Source organism: Haliaeetus leucocephalus, unplaced genomic scaffold, assembly GCF_000737465.1.
Source record: "Haliaeetus leucocephalus isolate CR32 unplaced genomic scaffold, Haliaeetus_leucocephalus-4.0 Scaffold317, whole genome shotgun sequence".
NCBI lineage: Eukaryota > Metazoa > Chordata > Aves > Accipitriformes > Accipitridae > Haliaeetus > Haliaeetus leucocephalus.
The window spans coordinates 686,244-705,339 of NW_010972753.1; the positions used below are offsets into that span (position 1 = coordinate 686,244).

The 19,096-nt window shown below is 40.7% G+C and overlaps 1 protein-coding gene across 1 annotated transcript in view; it reads right to left on the reverse strand.

Annotated features, from left to right (window-relative positions):
- MAP3K15 (mitogen-activated protein kinase kinase kinase 15) overlaps window positions 1-19,096 on the reverse strand; it is an 86,572-nt gene that overhangs the window by 5,164 nt on the left and 62,312 nt on the right. Inside the window, exons 16-25 of the mRNA XM_010571262.1 lie at window positions 15,858-15,991; window positions 15,111-15,238; window positions 13,269-13,399; window positions 12,875-12,980; window positions 9,365-9,522; window positions 5,480-5,663; window positions 3,202-3,379; window positions 2,275-2,449; window positions 425-610; window positions 14-119 (exon numbers count right to left, since the gene is read on the reverse strand). Of these exons, the coding sequence (XP_010569564.1) occupies window positions 14-119; window positions 425-610; window positions 2,275-2,449; window positions 3,202-3,379; window positions 5,480-5,663; window positions 9,365-9,522; window positions 12,875-12,980; window positions 13,269-13,399; window positions 15,111-15,238; window positions 15,858-15,991 (1,486 nt within the window). The remainder of the gene's footprint in view (window positions 1-13; window positions 120-424; window positions 611-2,274; window positions 2,450-3,201; window positions 3,380-5,479; window positions 5,664-9,364; window positions 9,523-12,874; window positions 12,981-13,268; window positions 13,400-15,110; window positions 15,239-15,857; window positions 15,992-19,096) is intronic.

Sequence of the window (19,096 nt, forward strand, 5' to 3'; positions counted from 1 at the left end):
AGCTTTGATTTACCTGGAATAAGAATAGTGACTGCTGCTTGGACTGCACGGCGAATTATGTTATCCATTGCAAACATCCAGTGGGGCCTTATTAAGTGGTTTCTTAACACTTTGTTCACCTATAAATAAATAAGCAAGTTAAAGTAGCAGCAAACAACAAGAGGATCTTGTTTTTCAATAGTCAGATGAAGTTTTATAAAGTAACAAACAACTGTATCAGTCACTAAACTTTGAAAGTCTAAACAACAGATTTGTAACCCTAAAAAATAGTTAGAGCTTTCAGACCATACCCAGGCTGTCAGTCAAGCCCCTCTACAGTACAAGGAGGAAGAGGAGTGAGGAAGAGCAGGGAAGCTGCAAACCTCTGGGGTGAGCTCTGTCCAGGAAGAATTCCTCTCCCCCTCGTGCTAGGCAAGGAACTCACCGCATCCTGAAATCCAAACAGCACCAGATGAATCTGATTGATGGAAGTACTGTCAAAATCCAAATCCATTTTCAACTTGGATATGGTAGAAGCCATCACTCTCTGCTCAGGAGAGCGTATGAAGTCCCTTAAAATCCCAATAATTTGCTTGATGTGGGCCACTGAAAGTTGCAGTTCTTCAGAGCTCTGGAGAATAGATAATGAATGTATATCAAGTAAATCCCAGAGTCATTAAACATCTAGTTATTAGCATTAATTTTTTTAGGGGTCAATTTATAGTTTTGCCCATTTATATTTCACACTGATGCACAGAAATCACAGAACTTTTGTTTCTGCAAAGCCTTTATTTTCTACCTTTTTCTAACTACAGTTTTTTTAGTAGTAATTCCTATTTTCCAAAAAATAAATTAAGTAAGTCTAATGCTACAAAGGGAAGAGTGTCCAGATAATACCTATACATGTCTGCAATATACTGCAGAGGGCAGCTCTCCTCCATAAAAACTGCAGAGTGAATTGATAAGAGACCCAAATTCTTTAGATGCTATCCTTTCAATAAGCTGAATCTGGACTTGTACCCAATTACGCTGACATTTGATTTCCTTAGGCAAAAAAATGTTTATAGATGCATTTAACATAAGTCAGGGAAAGGTCTAAGATTACACAGTGGTAGGACTCAAGTGTTCACTCTACGATTTGCCATCCATAACCCCTGCAGTTAAAGCCATCCAAGTGCCAGTGAGATCAACGACCTGTATAATTAAAGGTAAAGGGAGAAGTATTCCAGAAATTATGGAAAAGAGATGGTTACAGCAGTGCTGCAAAACAGCTGGAGAGTGAGGTAGGACTTGCTGTTACTAAATAATCCTTCTTTATCCCGGCAAATATTTAGAGCCCTGGTTATCTCTGACTGAGATCTCACCTGTGAATTTTAGTCCTCCGTAAGGCTATTTTGCAGTTCAAGCTCAGAGCAGAAATTTGATTGTGGGCCTTTCTCTGGGGCCTGTAGAGCTCTCTGGGAGCCCCCCCAGGTCTGAGGCAAGCTGATCTGCACCATGAGGCGGTTTGGAGGGGAGTGAGTGATGGGGAGAAGTAAACCCCTGCGCTGCGTGGAGCCAGCTGCCCACGCCGGGCTCGGACGGAGCTGCCCCGGGAGCAGCAGGGCCCTGGCCACAGTGCTGTGCCTGCCTTTGCTCCGAGACTGACGGCGGACCGGGATCCCACAACAAGAGTCAGCAGGCTAAGTCCAGGTGAAAAACCACAGCTTGATAAGAACAGGTAATGTCAGTGGCACATCAGAAGCAGACATGAAGAAGAGGCTGAGCAATCAACTCTTACTGGTGTGTGGCATTGCTTGGCTACGGGCTAACTGAACACATGATTTTTCTTGCTCCTCTTTACAGTCACTAAACCTTCCCGCTCAACCCTTCCCTCTACAGAAATCTACCTTGGCTTTTTTAAGATTCGTGTACTGTGTTCTTGGCATCTAGTTTACATATATTTTGAATTAAAAATCATTAATCGGTTCTCTGTCCTTAAAGCAAATCATACATATTACTACCCAGTGTTCCATTTCCATGTCTCTAAAACCCAAAACAAACCACATAACCCCCCCCAAACCACCAACCTCAGCCCCCCCCAACCCCACACCAAATGCCCCAAGAGCCCAGCAGTGAGCAAAAGGCAGTGTTTGCTGTCCGTTCAGGCAACAGCAAAGGGCTCACACAGTTACAGGTCTCCGAGATTAAAGATGTTCAGAAGGAACAATCCAAGCACCTTCATTTATTAGTTTTCAGAAAAGCCATACTACTGCCTGGCTTGTCAGGGGAAAAGGAAAGCTGAACTGAAATTACCTGTGCAATACAGTCCTGCAAATTGGAAGCAACTTTGTTCTGTTCTTCCTTAAGGATTTTATATAGGATCGCCCGCCGTTCACTGTCCTTCCGCAGCAGAAACAGACCGGAATCCTTGTCTTCAAGGGAAGGAGAGGTGCTCCTGTCCTCAGAGGCCAAGCCCTCATCAGGCACACTGCGTCAGCAGCCAGGCCCCGCGTGCAAGAGAGACCTCAGCGTTAGCAACACGGCAGTACTGTCAGAAGTGAGTAGGGATACTTCAGAGGTTAAAAAGTGAGTTAAACTGCAGCAGCGGATTGATCAGACTGTTGAACCCTAATTCTGAGACAGAAGATGGCTCAGATCCACAGCTGGTGTAAACCTCACTGAAGCCAAAAGCACAAGGCTGATTTCATCCCGCTGAGAAGCTGGCATTAATGTCAGCCAGCACTGGTTCAGTTTTGGGGAGGAAAGCTGAAAACCCTGGACTGAGATAACTATTCACTTTTTCTGGCACCATACTGTAACATACTTATTTGGAAGTATATCCAAATATACTTCCAGAGAGCTTCATGCTCTCTGATCAGCAGAACTATCTTTCTGCTGCCCTTCTTTTGCCACATTTTTTTAATGAGTACATGGAAGTGTCAACTCTTCCGCTAACTCCAGAATCTATATCCACTCAGTCAATAAGACGACTGACATTTATTCACCAGGGAGGGAAAAGTATATAAATACATGGAAACCTTAAGGAGAAAGAATCATTTTTCATTAATTAAATATAGACAATATTTAAATTAACTGGTAACTTGCCTATGCAACTTGCTTGCTGTTTAACGCACCTGCTTATCTAGTCATTATATGAAAAAATTGCCCTGAGATAAAATATAATGTGAATTAAATCCACATAATCCCTCATGGGTATCAAGCAAAAAGCAAATGCTTTACCTTAGTAAATGGGAAATGGGATGCTTTGTCTGAATCTCTGAAATGGATCTCTTTGGCCTTTCAAAAAACACGTCATGCTGTACATCAGAGTCTGGCGAAACGGAGCCATGCTCACTGCTGCTACTGCCAGCCTGTTCTCCATGGATTGGCAGCGGGAGGGATGTATTACGATTGTGATCTGGGAACAGACATTGTAAAGCATGTAAGAGCACTAGGCAGGAAAGGGCAATGTGCTTAAAACAGCCACGATCATCTTCAGTGATATCAAGACCTCATTTTGCAAAATGGCTGAAAGAGAGCTAACCTTGTTGATAGAAAGCAGCAATACAACTCAAAACGCAATAAAAGGTGTGAACGAGCTAACTGCTGAACCCAAAGATAGCAAAGCAGCTAGATACTCATGAAATGCCATTTTGTTACCCTCTCTTGCACACACACACACACACACACATATATATACACACACACTCCCCCTTAGTGCTGGTACAACTAGATATACAGCTGTTTAAAGAGCCTGAATCGAACCCATAGGTTACCGTTGGCTGCTCCACCAGCCATACACATCTCTAAGCAGAGAGCACTCTGCTACCCGCTCTCCTCATTTCCGCCTGTGTTAATGGACATATATTTGCTCCCTCTCCAATACCCGAGGCATCTGCCTCACTCACATGTCCCCTTGTGAGAACTGGTTCAAGACGTCTCGGCAGTACAGAAAATTGAAAGTTGCTGTCCTGAGAGTAAGGGCCGAGATTTGCTCTGGGCTGCCTTCATTATTGGAAAGAAAAAAGGGGTAGAGACAGGATGGAAAGATGGAGGCAAAGGGGCAGAGGGAGGAGACGGAGTGAACTGCCGCAGCCAAGATCATGGCACCTGCTGGGCCAGGACCTGCCTTCGGCCCCCAAACCCCCTTGGAGATGGCTGCAGCAGCCAACACGGCTGCCCCCAGCCCCGGCACACGCTCGGCTGCAGCTGCGTTGCCCTTCCCTCCCTCACCCAACAGACAGTTCTCGTACATTCGCCCGCTCTGCTCGCGTCCGCGGCCGTCACGGAGCTTGCCTCTCACGGCAGCCCAGTGCTTAACCCATCTGAAGGAGCTCCATAACCCCAGCAACGCGCGGGAGAAGAGGAGAAAGGAGGAAGGCAGGAGGAGGGAGGGGGTGCAGAAGACAGCTGCGGCTCCCCTGGTATTTGAGAAGGAGCCCATCGCTCCCAGGGCAGCTAACGAGGCAAGCTCCTCCCTTTCTAATGCCAGGCGGTTTTTGCAGAACATGTCCTCAGGCAAGGGCTGAAAAGCCAACAAGAGAAGGTCGTTGCAGCAGGGCAGAAGGCCACAGCCTGCCCACAGCTCCCAATGCTGCGCCCGGGCTGAGCAGGGCGAGCGGTCCCGTCACGCAGGGGTGGCAGTCCTCAGTGCCCCTCAGGACAAGAGAGGATGCCCGTTTGCTTGCCGAAACCAAGGCAGCCAGGCGTTGTAAATTCTTGGCTAGTTTTTCCCCTTAGAATTCCATTCTTTCAAATGTTCCTTGCTGAGGGGGAAAAAAGCTCAAAAAGGGAAGCAATTCGATGTGCATTGGGAGCGTGTGCATGTGTGTGTGCAGACTGGGGAAAGAAGCAGCAAGACCAATGGCTTTGCCTGTTTTTCAATGGACAGTCCCTTCAAACACTAACAATTTATTTGGCAGGTCTGTATTAAGGTTTATTATCCTATCACTGAGAAAGTGGCTGATATGTTGCAGGGGGAGGGGGAGGAATACACTAGGCAGATAAAACAAAATGACCCACTAAACAGCTACTTCAGCTCACATGTGGCAAATTTCCAAGTTACATTTCAAGTCTGAAAATGCTGACCCATGTAGACCCGAACACCTAATAGACCCACATTTTCAGGTGCCAAACACCTACTCTATAAATAAACACATATCTCTGAAGTGTATGTAACTGTGACTCTAAAATGCAGAATTGCTTTGGAAAGTCTTCACCAAATGTCGTTTTTCTAACTTTAATTTACTATAAATGAGGCGTTTACTTCTGGGGAAAGGAAAAATGGGATTGGGAGGTTTCACCAAGCAAAACACAAAATAAGCAAGACACCATATTTTGTGGGAATTATTAAATTTAAGTATGTCTAATTAAAATCACAGGCACTTTCAACAGTTGAGTTCCTGCTGCTTTCCTGGCACAAGAAATGTCCTTTGTAAAAGAGAGTGCTTAATGATTCCAATCTTTTATATAACACTTAATGATGATGTTGACTTGGATTTGGCTGATAATTCCTTACCTGAAGGCTTGAATGCAATTCTGCTTTTCTTGCCCTTGTTTACTTGTTTCAGGAAGGAATCTCTGAGCAAATCAGATGCTGTAACACGTTTACTAGGATCAGGTTCGAAACAGAGCAAAATAAAGGCCCTCGTTTCAGCAGACAGTGATTCTGGAATTTCAGGATGAATCTTAAACATCCCAACCTGCAAGTAAAACAAAAATACAAATTATTTATACTAAACAACTGCAAGGGGACCGTGGGCCAAAGCTTTCTTACAGTATGATCTCTCACACTCTCGCTGACTCTCACGGAAAAGGAGCCATCCAGGTACCCACACAAAGCAGTGAAGTGCAACAAGGTTCTAATCCTGTTTTTTACTTCATTGCAAACACAGTATGAATATCAATGTGGTATTATGCAAATGTCAAGCTATGGATGTATCCAACCATCTACCTTCAGGCAATCTCGGGATCCGGGCATTACCCACACCAAGTGCTTCAAATGCTGCTCATCCTACTAAGCCACAAATCCCTCCAGCTATTGCATACGCTTCCCATCACCCCTGCCCAGTACTGTGTGTCTCAGCTGCTGACTCCTCCAGCACATTCGTGCCCAGGAACAGGAATAACTTCCTCCTCCAGCACCGACGGCCTGGGGGCTGCACCTGTTCTGCTCCTGCCGCTGCCAAATTTCCTTGTGCAAATGCTCACGATGACCTTGCCAGACCTTGTCACCACCCCCGGCACTCGGGCCACATGTCTTCCCCAGCCTTTCGGTGTTATTTAACCGAAAATCACATGATGTCCAAAGGTTTAACAAGACCTCCACTCTTTAAGTAATGAAAAACGTGCTTCTACAGGTTGCTCCCTAGTGATTTTTCCAGCTCCTTCACTGCCGCCTTATTCTCCAATGCCAATCTGGCATGAATGTTTTGAAGCGAGAGCTGTGTAACACATGTGCACTGTATGGCATGTATCTGGCAAGATTATGGCTTGTAGTCTCAGCATCTTTACATAAAACAGGCTCTGGAGAACAAGCAGAAAGATAGTGGCCACAAGGGAGATAGCAGCCCAGCAGTTAAACAAGTGCCAGCTGCTTTTAAATAATCTCATTATACAGCTACACTAACACGCTGTGGCACCATTAGGCACTCACAATAGTGGTTCAGCTTCAACGCAAGCTGAAGCAAAAAATGCTGAGCAGCCGTGCTTATGTTTGAACGACAGTGCTGAATATAAAATGCTAATAATGCATTAAAGCCCTCCAAACCATGACTCTAAGCACATTCAAAACTCAGTATTTCCCTCACGTAATGTTTTCAATATATGCAACTTGCTAACCTCTACAATTAAATTGATGTATTTAATAAAGAAATGGAATAAATAAATAAGTAAACTGATGTTATGTCCTGTCAGCAGGCTACAACATCTATACATTTACTTTGTCTGACAGAGCATCTTTATCTGATTTGTAAAACTCCACATGCATTGTGGACAGTGCTTTACAAATGGGGTATATAGTTTCACTACTTCAAATTTTTGCTCTGGAGCAGAGGAGACAGCCACCTGCTTGCCGTGCTCTGACAACTGCTCTCGCCGTGTCTGTCTCCACGGCCAGCCCACTCCTCCTTGTGCGGTCTGGGGATGGGCTCCCAGGCCAGCTTCAGCTGGGGCAGCATCACGACTGAGAGCACTCTGGTGCCAGGTTATTCCCTTACGCACTAAACAAAACCCAGGACAGTCCAGAACGGGACCAGGAGATTTGAATGCACGTCTCTGATCCTATCTTAATCTCTGTGGCTCAAGGGGAATAAGTTTTGTCGCAAGCACCCAGAAACACCGTGGCGACATTAGTTTACTTTATCTCCACTGAATGCCATTTGTTTGCACTCCTTTCACATGGAACCAGATGCACACCTACTATGCTCATAGATGAAATACCACACAACGTACACTCAGCCAGGAATTATTTCCAGTTCTCGGCTCACCCTGGCCCCTTTTCTCTACTTTGTCCAACTCTTTGGCCATTTGCAGTTTCAATAGTGACTGCACAGCCAGACTTAGACCTTCTCTCTCCTTGCCTGCCCTCTGCACAACAGAGTGTGCATGTGTGGAGATGGGGACATCACAAGTTTGATATCCCAAGTTTTTCAGGCTTCTGTTCTTTTTACATGCCTGCCCAGCCAGCCTGCTTCATTTCTGGCTTCAAACCTAGCTTCCAGCTTGCTTACCTTTATTACGCAGCAAAAAGAAACCACAGCTTGCAATTTATGGTGCCCAGCAAGAGGCAGTTCCAAGCAGGTGCCAGCAGAGCCAAGAAACAGAAAACAGAACTGAATGCCTGACACAGTCTGCAATAACAACGCTAAAAACTGCCACATCCTTGAAGAAAGAAGGTGAAGAAATGTATTCTGAGACTTCAGAAAACAGCCCTGTGGCCGGGAAGCGCTAACGGGCAGGACGCAGGGCCACGCACAGCCCTGCCGGAGCTCATCGAGCACCTGGGACTGAACCAGCGCTTCCTGACCGTTCAACGCACCATGCTGAAAAATAAGACATGTAACTCACATAACGGTTCAACTACATGCCAGACATACAAGAGGAAAAGGCATCTGCCAGAAGAACCGTATCTGACATTTACAGCGATGTGGGAAAAAGTCTCTTTCCGCGGCTCCCTCGGGAAAGCTTTAGTGAACTAAAGCATGTTCACCCAGGCAGCTTCTTTTGAGGTAGTGTCATAAGCTGACAGCACCAAGGTGACATATGATACCATTGAAATAACTACATCAAAACCCATAACCATCCCTTTCTTTGCCTTTTAGCTGTGGTGCATGGGACAACTCACAGGCCTAGAACAATACGTGGTGTTACGTGCCATGCTGAATTGCAGCCCAGCTTACTATACTTACTGATAAACATCCAATTTTGCTACTGTGGTTCCATTAATAATTATACTAATGCTCACACAGTGACTTTCAACAACATACACAAAAGAATTAAGAATATTGATAATTTAAAGCAGTTTGCCGAGTTATGGATGTGACATTTTCCCCATTATAAGAATGAGGACCCTGAAGCATAAGTGAAAACTTAAGTACATTTCTAAAGGTCTACTGCAAGTCAGTGGAAGAACCAAAAATTTTCAGTCTGCATATTTGACACATTATCACATCATAGCTTTTACACTACTGTTATTTTCAGAGTTAGAACAAGTAACTTTTTTCAAATACATTTATTATCAAAACTATCTGAAGCATTCTCTTCTCAAGTGTTAATTTGTGCATTTGAAAACAGATACACCAAGAGAAAGAGAGTACTAGAGGAAATAGTTTACCAAGGAGGTAGCTTTGATCCAAAGGACTTCGGACTTAAAATAGAGTATTTTACTCCTTCAGTACATACCAGAAATCCTGGGAAGTTACCCCCCTTCCACCATAGCTTCCTACCACGTTGCAGAGACTGGGCCTTTGAAAGACAAGGCAAGGCAAACAGATACTCTGGGAGGGAGGCTTATAAAGACTTAAAGGACACAAGTAACTTGGTTGTCATTATTGGAGAGACTGGTTGCCAAGAAGGAAATCATAAACCAAGAGCAGGAGATGATAGAAGTAAGAAGGTAGAGAATACTAGTCTTCATAAGCCTTCACTCATTTTTCAGGTTGCTGCTCTGACTCATGACCTATTTCCAGCACAAAAATAAATGATTACCCCCTAGAGCAATACAGCTTAGAGCAAAAAAGTTTACTTAAAAGATTACTCAGTGAGACTTAAGAACACAGGTCAGACTGTAGCTTTGTACAAAACAACCCATATAACGAAAGATTACTACCAATTAAATTAATGTTAAAAAATTAAGTTAGAATTTGAAAATTCGTAAGCTCTATAGCAAAAAAGCTGTACTTACTTTAAACATTGCTGCTTGAGGCTCTCCTAGTTCATGAAATGGAGGTTTGCCTGTTGCCATTTCAATAATGGTACAACCTAGTGACCAGATATCAGCTGGTGCACCGTATCCTCGTGGTCCTTTATCGATGATTTCTGGAGCCATGTACTGCAAGGTTCCTAGTCAGGACAAAAAGAATAGTCAAGTGTTGCAGTCTTCATCCTTATTAGAGAGAATTAATACACCGCTAAGCAAGCCAAAAATTGTCAGATGTAACCTGTATAACCAAAATATTTGATTTCCCATATCACCACTGAAAACTAGACAGAAACTTATGTTTTAACATCTTTTCTATAAACTATCTTCTCCCCCCCTTTCTAATACAAGACTTCAAACTGTTGGAAGTATATTCACTACATAATCCAAAAACTTCCTCAGAACATGAAATTATATCAAACAACTTTTGCAGACACTAAATTGTAAAGATTAAGCATGTAAGAGGTGATGAAAACTCGCAAAGTGACAGATAGTCTTCATGAGAATAGTTTTTCATATGTTTACCCCTATAATGAGAATACTAGTGACAGGGAATTTCAAAAAGTTAGTTTGAAAAGAAGATATTTTTGTAAACATAAGATAATAAAGATAAAAATGTTTTAAAAAAAAAAATCTCAAGTTTTACACAAAAAACAATCAAGGTTGTAATCAAGGTAAATCAATTACACAGTAACTAAAAAAATAAGGGAACCCATCATAAATTGCAATTCCAGGAAGTCTTTTGGATGTGCTTGGGATTTCTGACATCCAAGGTTAGCAAAAAAAAAAGAGAGAGAGAGTGAGAAATAAATCTATTGAAACTTCTAAAGCTATACATGGTGGCAAAATAAGATCCTACCTAAGCCAATAGTTGCCTCTTGACAGATGAATCTGAATGTCTCTAAAGTTTGCCTGTAGACAATCTGACTGTAATACCAGTTATAATACTGATAAATGAAAAGAAAAGTAAAAATGAAATAAAAGATGGTCAATTTGGAATCACTGATATTCAATCATATACTAACACAGCTAACAAGAGGTCTTTATAGGAAGACAGTCCACACCAACAACAGAAATCTATAGATGTTCTGAGGGTTCCAAACACTGCAGCACTTTCTCCACATGAATTCCCACCAGCTCTGTTACGACATCTTTAAATTAAATTATTGTTGTTCTTAAGAATACAATAAAATTACACTGTGGTAAAGCTGCGAACTATTAAGTAAAGGACATCTGGTGAAGATAAAAGGGACTGGATATTACTATGTTCATTAAATGTGACTGCTGTAGAACAAAAGTTCAAGCCACAGCTTTGCCCTCAGGCTGTGTGTCTTGAATGGAGGGATATAGCGTTTAAACCACTAGAAGACTGATTGTTCTGTCATGTGATAGTGTTACATAATGCCTAAAATCCACAGAGTCTAGGTACTGAGTTAAGGAACAAAACAAATTGGAAGAGACTTTTTAAGACCCTCTGGGCTATAGCTACCTGCATACTTATTTTAAATCTGGAATGAGAACTTAAGTAAAACCTTTATTCTTGTGTTCAGTTACATCTCTGAGGCACAAACAGGGCTGTAAACGTGCAAGAGAACAAAGAAGAAGGGCACAAGGAAAGATTTACCTCCTTTTATTACAGTATGGTGATTTTTCTTCAGGTACCATTTCTCCATATATCATCTCTAATAACAACCAGTTGCTAAAAAGCCACTAAGGAGTACATAAAACACAGGCAGACAGAATGATTTTCCTCTAGTATCTGCTCCAGCCATAATAGCAGTCAGCCATAACAGTGGCTTCCTGGGCTAAAATTAAATTTTGGACTATGACTTTTAATAGCTACAGGAGGGTCTTCCTCCGTGACTTCAACTTTTACCTTATGGAACCCCTTTATATACTTAAAGTTTTCAGAATATCCTGTAGCAATGGGAGGCACAGTATAGCTATACATCACACCATGTGGAAGGGTAGTGCATCTCTTTCCCATGGAATGTAACTGTATTGAACCAGTCTAACAAAAATGGCAAGGACAAACATTGCAGGCAAAACCTGAAAATATTCTTTTCCAGATACCACAAGAGACCTGTATGTATTTGAGAATTATCCATCCAGTTGCATAAGCAAGATGATTCATGAGAAAATTATTTGTTGACTAATTTGCTTGGGAAAAAATGGTTAAATGCCTTAAAGGAATGCTTCAGAAGCCAGCATTTAACCAGCTCTTATGTATCTATCTGTTGTAGCATCTATAAACTGAATTACATCTATAAACCGAACTACAAACCTGCTTCTTGTAGTGCTTCATTCTTAACAAAACATTCAAATGCTGCATTTACGATTCCAAACTCGACAAATATTTTTTTTTCTTCCCTTTAAAGGACTCCTAACTTAACTTAATTTGATTCTAACTAAAATCTTTACAGCTTTGCAGGAAATAGATTTGTTTCAAATGCCTGCACCTGATGAGATATCTCATGAGCTATTGATGCAGACATCATATGCTGTGTTCAGATCATGATGTAATAGAGGCCCAGTTTCCAATTCACAAGCTTTGCTAATAATGAGTGAAAAAAAAAGCTTAGAAAGGTAAGTTATTTCAGAACTAATAATTTATTTTCAAGGCTTCCTTTCTAAGAAAGCTGGAGGAACTGCAGACTCCCCACCAGACAGGTAATGGAAAGCCTTGATTATCACTTAAATAGAGGTTGCTGTCTTCTGTCTTCCACATGACTGACGTCTGTGTCTGTGTACCATCTACTTAAACTGCAGGCCAGTATGAGGCTTGGGATTTGTGCTATCAGCCTATGCATATGGCCACATAACAATTGAAAAACATCGTGTTACCTATATCTGCACTGATAAAAGAACTGAGTAATTATGTGACCATATATTCATTTTTCAATGTGGAGTTTCAGCTGCTATTCAGCCAATTTTGTTTTCCCTGAATATTGCAAGTTTTTACTACCTTGTATATGAAAGCTTTTCTGTAACATACCAGCCTCGTATTTTCATGTAAACTATTCTTTTCACTGCTGGTAACACCAAGTTAGCCGGTTGGTTGGGTTTTATAATGAATGTCTCAAAACTGAAAGTATTTATAAGCTTGTGTTTGGTTTTCTGCACTTTTAAACATACTTCAAGAAAGTATGCATGAGTTACTAATACCAAGATTACTAAATTAAAAAGTTGCTGTATTCAAGTGTTTCCAGATGTAGTGGCAACAAATCAATTGCTACTTAATGAAAAACACTATGAAGAAAAACCATTATCCCATCACATTTAAGAAGATTTTAAAACAAAATAAAATGGAAGAAAATTACATTTAAAAAAAAGAAAAGAAAGATAGCAAGCCTGTGTTTATGGTAATCACACTCCCATTCACTCTTCCCTGAAAATACAGACCTAATCATCTTTTCATCACAAATCCAAAGAGCCTCTTGGCTCTAACTCTAAGTCAGTCACCAAAATCCTTATAAACTGCTGAATGAGTCTTACCTGTAAATGTTTCGGTGCATGGGTTGATTCCTGCCAGCCGTTTGGAAGTACCAAAGTCAGATATCTTTACTACACCACTATAGGTGTTCACCAAAACGTTATCCCCCTGTGGTTTGGATGTCAGAGAGAAAGGGGGAGTGGGGAGGAGAGACAGATGAGTACAGATTCCAAATCCCAATCTCAATACTCCTTCAAGTTTGCAGTTATCTTTGTAATATACCTTTCTACAAAGGTATTTTCCTGGAGCACCAGGGAGAAGGGGTTGTTTTATTCTTTCCTTTTGTTTTAAGCTTCCATGAAATCCTATTAAAAATTCTACTTAGGTTAGAGTAAAACTAACCGAAGTAAATAAGATAAAAAGCAATCACACAAGACACACTAAAGGAAAAATTACCTTTATATCTCTGTGTACAATCTGGTTCTCATGGAGATACTTAAGGCCTTCCAGAATCTGCTTGGTGTAAAATTTAATTGTAGGTTCTTTCATTGGGCCCCACTTAGATCTTAGGAGAGCTGAGAGGCTGCCTACAAGAGTTAGGAAGAAACTGTATCAAGATAGCAAAACTCCCAAATTAACATGAAACATTTAAGTCTGGATTCAGCCTTTGCTCAATATCCTAATGCAAGAGAAATGCAGTACTTATAATTAAGTCAAATTCTTCCTAGATACCTCAAAGCAAATAATTTGCTGCTGCTTTTGGCTGGTTATTTCTTTCTTGCCAGCTCAGCTTCCACCTCCATGGCAGGAATAAATGTTACGACAGGGCTGGATGCATCTCCCTCACTTCAGTCTAACAACTGTTGAGACTAGGACTAGCAACCATTCAGCCCTTAATGAAATGAAGACTAAAGGTAACACTGTATGATGTTATACACTATACTTCATGAACCACATGCATGTACAAAGAGAAGCTGATTTACTCGAGGCAGGGAGGGGAGAAGAAAAAAGGAAAGAGTCTTTTCCTTGCAAATACGGGATTAACTTCTGGAAATATTCAGAGACAGAGGAAAGCAAGCTCCTGAAAGAAACCAAGTAATGGATGTTCAGGGTAGGAGATAGGTCATCCACACTTCCCCTACTTGTAATAAATCTAATCGTTTTTTAAATAAGACAAATATTTTAATCATGAAGCAAAATAAAGACAGGTTTGCTTTTTCTGCTTGTAATAAACTAAGTGCAGTGGGTCTACCTAATGCCAGACAAATTCAGCTAAAGGGATTCTCAGTCCACACCAACAGCTTTCTAAAGTGAAGTTTCCCCAAAGACTCTTGCATAATCTAAACAGCTGGTTCCTTTTTAAGACTAGCTGCAGAGTTTAAAATATCTGAATTGGTTCAATAATATCTTGACATTAGCAACTAATCCCAGCACACTCTACAGTGCATACATGAGCAGGAAAAAAAAAGGTATGTAACACCAGCTGATACTTTTAACAAGTGCAGGAAAACAAGTGGAAGTGTTGGTATAAACTCATCACATCTACATGCATCATACATCTCAGAGTGTCTCAGCTTTCAGGTGAGAAGGTCATAGGAATTCAAAAATTAAACAACTTCCCTATGTTGAATGACTCAATTACATTTAAATGTTTGTGTCTGGACCTTCCCTAGAAAACCTGAACTTTTTTTCCTGGTTTTCTTATTTCTGTTTTTATTTGGCAAATTATATTCATACATGAATTTAACATTCGTTCTGACACATCCTTGACACTGAAGAGCAAGCAGCAAAAGGGAGATGGAAATATAACCTAGAGAGGATATAATGGGACTTTACATCTTAAAATGTAGAGAAGGCTAGAGGAGCAAAACTGGAAATTAGGAGCAAGGGAAGCATATAACTTTTATCTCTAATCTACCTAGGAAATAGCAGTGCTTTGTATATAACATGCTCAACAGATACTTATCTTAAAAGCTCCAGTATTATTAAGATGCTTAAGCTAAATGGACTACACAGCAATAACTCCACTATTTTATAACACATGAGTATTTGACACCAAATACTTCTATGACTTTTCTCTCGGTTTATAATTATTACAGAAAGGAGAGAGGGTAAGGGGCCTGTACACTTGAAATCTATTCTTTATTTGAGAAGAATGCCACCCGTAGTTAATGTCTCAACAGAAAAGCCATATACAGTGCACAAACATTTTAAGTGCACATCTATTGGCTTTCACTAAGTTTAGAGTCCCAACTGCTTTTGATTCCTCTGAGAGACTAAGCTCAGAATGATACAAACCTCCTGGCACCTGCTCCATAAAAATCTTAATGTATCCGTCTTCTGAAATGGATCCAAGATACTGGACAATGTTCCGATGCTTTAAATATTTATGCAGTGCTATCTCTTCATGAAGAGGTTGAGAATACCTATTTAAAAAAAAAAAAAAAAGGATCGAGGAGCATCTCATCACGCAGGAGAAGGTTCTAGGCTACTTAAATGCTCGTTTGCAAACAGAACGGATTTTAGGGATACTGATCCAATTCTCAGGAAACATCTTGTCCGTGACCTTCAAAATGCAGCGTGACTGGCTGCCTATTCAGAAAAAGTACAGAGATAGATCTTGGAGGAACCCTGAAGGAGAAACATGCCCTCAAAAAATTTACAGATGGCTTTCTTCTGTATCGTTACATAGTACTGTCTTTGCCTCTGAAACTCCTTTTATGCTTTTCCCCCATCCCCAAAAAGAATACAAATGAGATAAAACTGCAACTTAAACCCCCAATTATGTATAATTCTAGAATTTATGATATAAATCTATATTATCAAACTGTATTACTTATTATATATATCCTATCTTTAAAAAAAAATAAAAAGTCCTTATTCTCTAAAGGGTACTGTTGAATACTAGGAGGAAATAATAATTGAATTTTAGTATATGGGGATTTCATAAACTAACCACATAGAAATACATGCTAAGAGCAAAGTTTTCAGCAAACAACTGCAGTTTCATTAGCAATGTATATATAACAATAAACTAGGTCTTACCTGCTGTCTCTCTCGGGTATTTCTTTGATGGCTATTCGGACCTGATTGCTAAGGTCTCTTCCAGCATAAACTATCCCATAAGTACCTTTCCCTAGAACTACCCTGTCACCATTCTCATCATAATCATATTCATACTGCAAGCAGAAAAGATAAACAAAACAGCACAGAAATTGTTATCACCAAAATTTGACATTACAGAGAGACCTTTAACAACAGTTAATGTACTATACTGAATTAGTACAGCATCGAGTAGTTCCTGCAGTACAGCTGTAGCACGGTAGGCTACCCACCAGCTGGCTGCATTAGATGGCTTGTAAATTTTCCATGTTATTTGCTTTACAAAACAGCCTTCCCTAATCAACTTCGAAATGCATTCAACCCAAACAAGGAACAGAGTATTAAACCAAATTCAATGAAACAGTGCTGTCAAATGAACACATTCAGGTATCGTCTCTAAGAATTGCTGACAGCCTTCAGAAAACATAAAAGTAGGTCACTTATAATTTTGAAACCAATGGTTTAATAAATAGATAAAAGTGACCCTCTCGCTACAGTGGGTGGACGCTGTTTTAAGACCCTAAACTCTCATTTGAGCTTAGCCACAGCAAAATTAATTTCTGACATATTCCCCTCATTCTGAGCTTTTCCAAAAGGCGAAAAAAAATGCTTATCTTCTCCAAGGATAATGAAATATGTGAAGTGGTGGCTTCCACTGCTGCTGAAACGGGCTGGGTCATCTTGCCAGCTGAGTAAGTCACTGCTGGTTCACTGACTTAGTAAAGCTACACTGTTTACACCACCTCATGGTCTTGTCCCATATGGTGACCTTATCACAGAGCTCTCCTACTATAAAAGTCAGTGAAAAAGCTTATTGATGAATGATGCTTAATGAAAGTACATCCCAGACACTAAATAAAACCAAATTTCTTACGGAAGTTGAGTTAAGCAGCACACCCCTGATTCAAATCAGGGAACTGACAAAAGATATTGAAAAAGCACTTTTGCAAAGAGTTAAGAAAGGAATTGGACAGTTTCATAGCCTCAGATATTAGCAGGAGTACACAGACCTCCCCTAGTATCTTCCCAAATCCAAGAGGACGTCCTATATGGGAAAACTGCAGGGTATTCTCTGTGGCTTCATATGAATTCTCTATTAAAAAAACCCCAAACCTGTTTACAATGGCCATAACTATTGACATTTCTGTCAATAATCACTTCTTCTGCTTCACCCAGTAAGACTGTCTCCCACAGAATGCAGCCTTAAGATCTATTTCTTTGAAGTGTCTTCCCAGTTCATATTGCAGCCCTGGTATTGCAATGTCCATGTGTCACTGACATTCCCCCTCTTCACCTCAGCAAAGATGGGAAGTTTCATGCCGCTGTATGGAAGGTGCTAAAGAAAAAACGCCTGTCGTTTATCCTAACAGCGTATTCTGCTCAGTGGAACTAAACTTGAATTAGCACAGCTTGAGTACAGTTTCATCTTCCATGTTTCAGCACTTCACGGTTCATAGCATAATCTTGTTATACGATAGGCATAACTGACCCAAAACGCCATATGTAAAACTTATCAGGTTCTTTGGTAGGAGCGTATCCAGCTTTCACAGCTATCATATGACATAAAACTGTGCAGAAAAAGGACAGAAGTCACATTGCAGAATTTAAGATTGACAGCAACCCTATCTGCAACAGACTGCTCCTAAGCCAACTCTATAATTACTGTGGAGAAACCTATGTTCTCTCGTCTGGGTCCTATGATACACGAAAATCATTGAGATTTATAGTTCACTGCTAGTTAGTAGACAGTTTAATAGACTTGTATATACTTGATGCCACTTCACATTTGCCTCCTCTCATTCCAACAGCTACAAAAATTGAATAAATCACTGCTGGTTGCCAAAAGTCTGAATATGCGATCCACTGGATGTGCTATTCAACCGTTAGGTATGAGTAAACAAGTGTTCATAGCTGACCTTCTGTAGGAACGTGGTAGGGCAGAGTCTGATCTCTGGGATATCCTATCTGGGGTACAGCAGGTAGTCTTAAAGTGATTGGAACTTCCTCAACATCAAAAGCCAGAAGGAAATACCCTAAGGTAGAAAGGACTGCCACACTCACTGTCCTTCCAAATCCTAGTCAGTTGTTGAACTAAACTGTAGTTGCTTTCAAATAATACTGCAATCCAAAACGCACAATCCCTTGGGACAATATTCTCATAACAATTCTGACTGAAATCATATTTTCTTCCCCCAAACAGTGCACAAGGTTATTTCTTCCTCTTTCCCAAATATAAACAGTTGTTTTATTAATGGTAGGAACTTCTGCTTTCTCTGTGCTTGTCAAGCCCATGAAGACCATACCAAGCTGCATTTTCCATGTTGTCTCTTCTTAAATGTAAGATCTCAGGCTGCAGAAAGACATTAAGTGTCTTAGCTCATTTATAAGCTAAACAAATTAACCCTCCCCTTCTGTGTCTTGATTTCTGTTTTAATGTCCTGACCTAAGACAGTAAGTACAAGGTGATAATTGTGAAAACTTCAAGATATATAGAATGATATAGCTTAAAGATTTAAAATTAAGTTCTTTGGTCATTTCTCCATATATCATTGATTCATGCAGGATTGTTTCCTGCTGTGCATTCTCAAGCAGTTCTTCCAGTTCGGTTTTTAAAAGGCTCAAGCCATGGTGAGCTCACTTCCTCTGAGAGACTATTATACAGCAAAATAGTCTGTGTTGTTTAGAGATTGTCCTGCTATTAGCTAAGTACGTAAGTCTGCAATGTAAGATCTGCAGCTATAGGTAATACCCTGTCTTTGCCAAGGTATAGCCCTGATCCTATACCGAGACCACAGGTATATGTATTAAGCTGGGCTTAACATATGTGCCTATCTTGTCCTTTTCACTTGACGAAAGAATTCTGTGGCCATGATGCACAAACTTCAGTGCAAAAACTCATCTTCCCCACCATATGCAGTTACATTCAACAGTGCAGTAGGGGGTCTTCGACTTTCTTAATCCTCTTCTGAAACCTCAGGTACTACAAAAGATTCACTGTCATAAACAGCTGCTCTGAACCATAAGCCTAAGAGAATTGCTGGAATGAGACACAGTCAGAAAGATACCCAGCTCAAACAAACCACAGTAATGTTTTTTACACTCATTAACCTGATTGACTGAATTTGCTTGACCACAAATAAAAGTGACAACCTACATTTTATGATAGCTTTTCAGATGTCAAA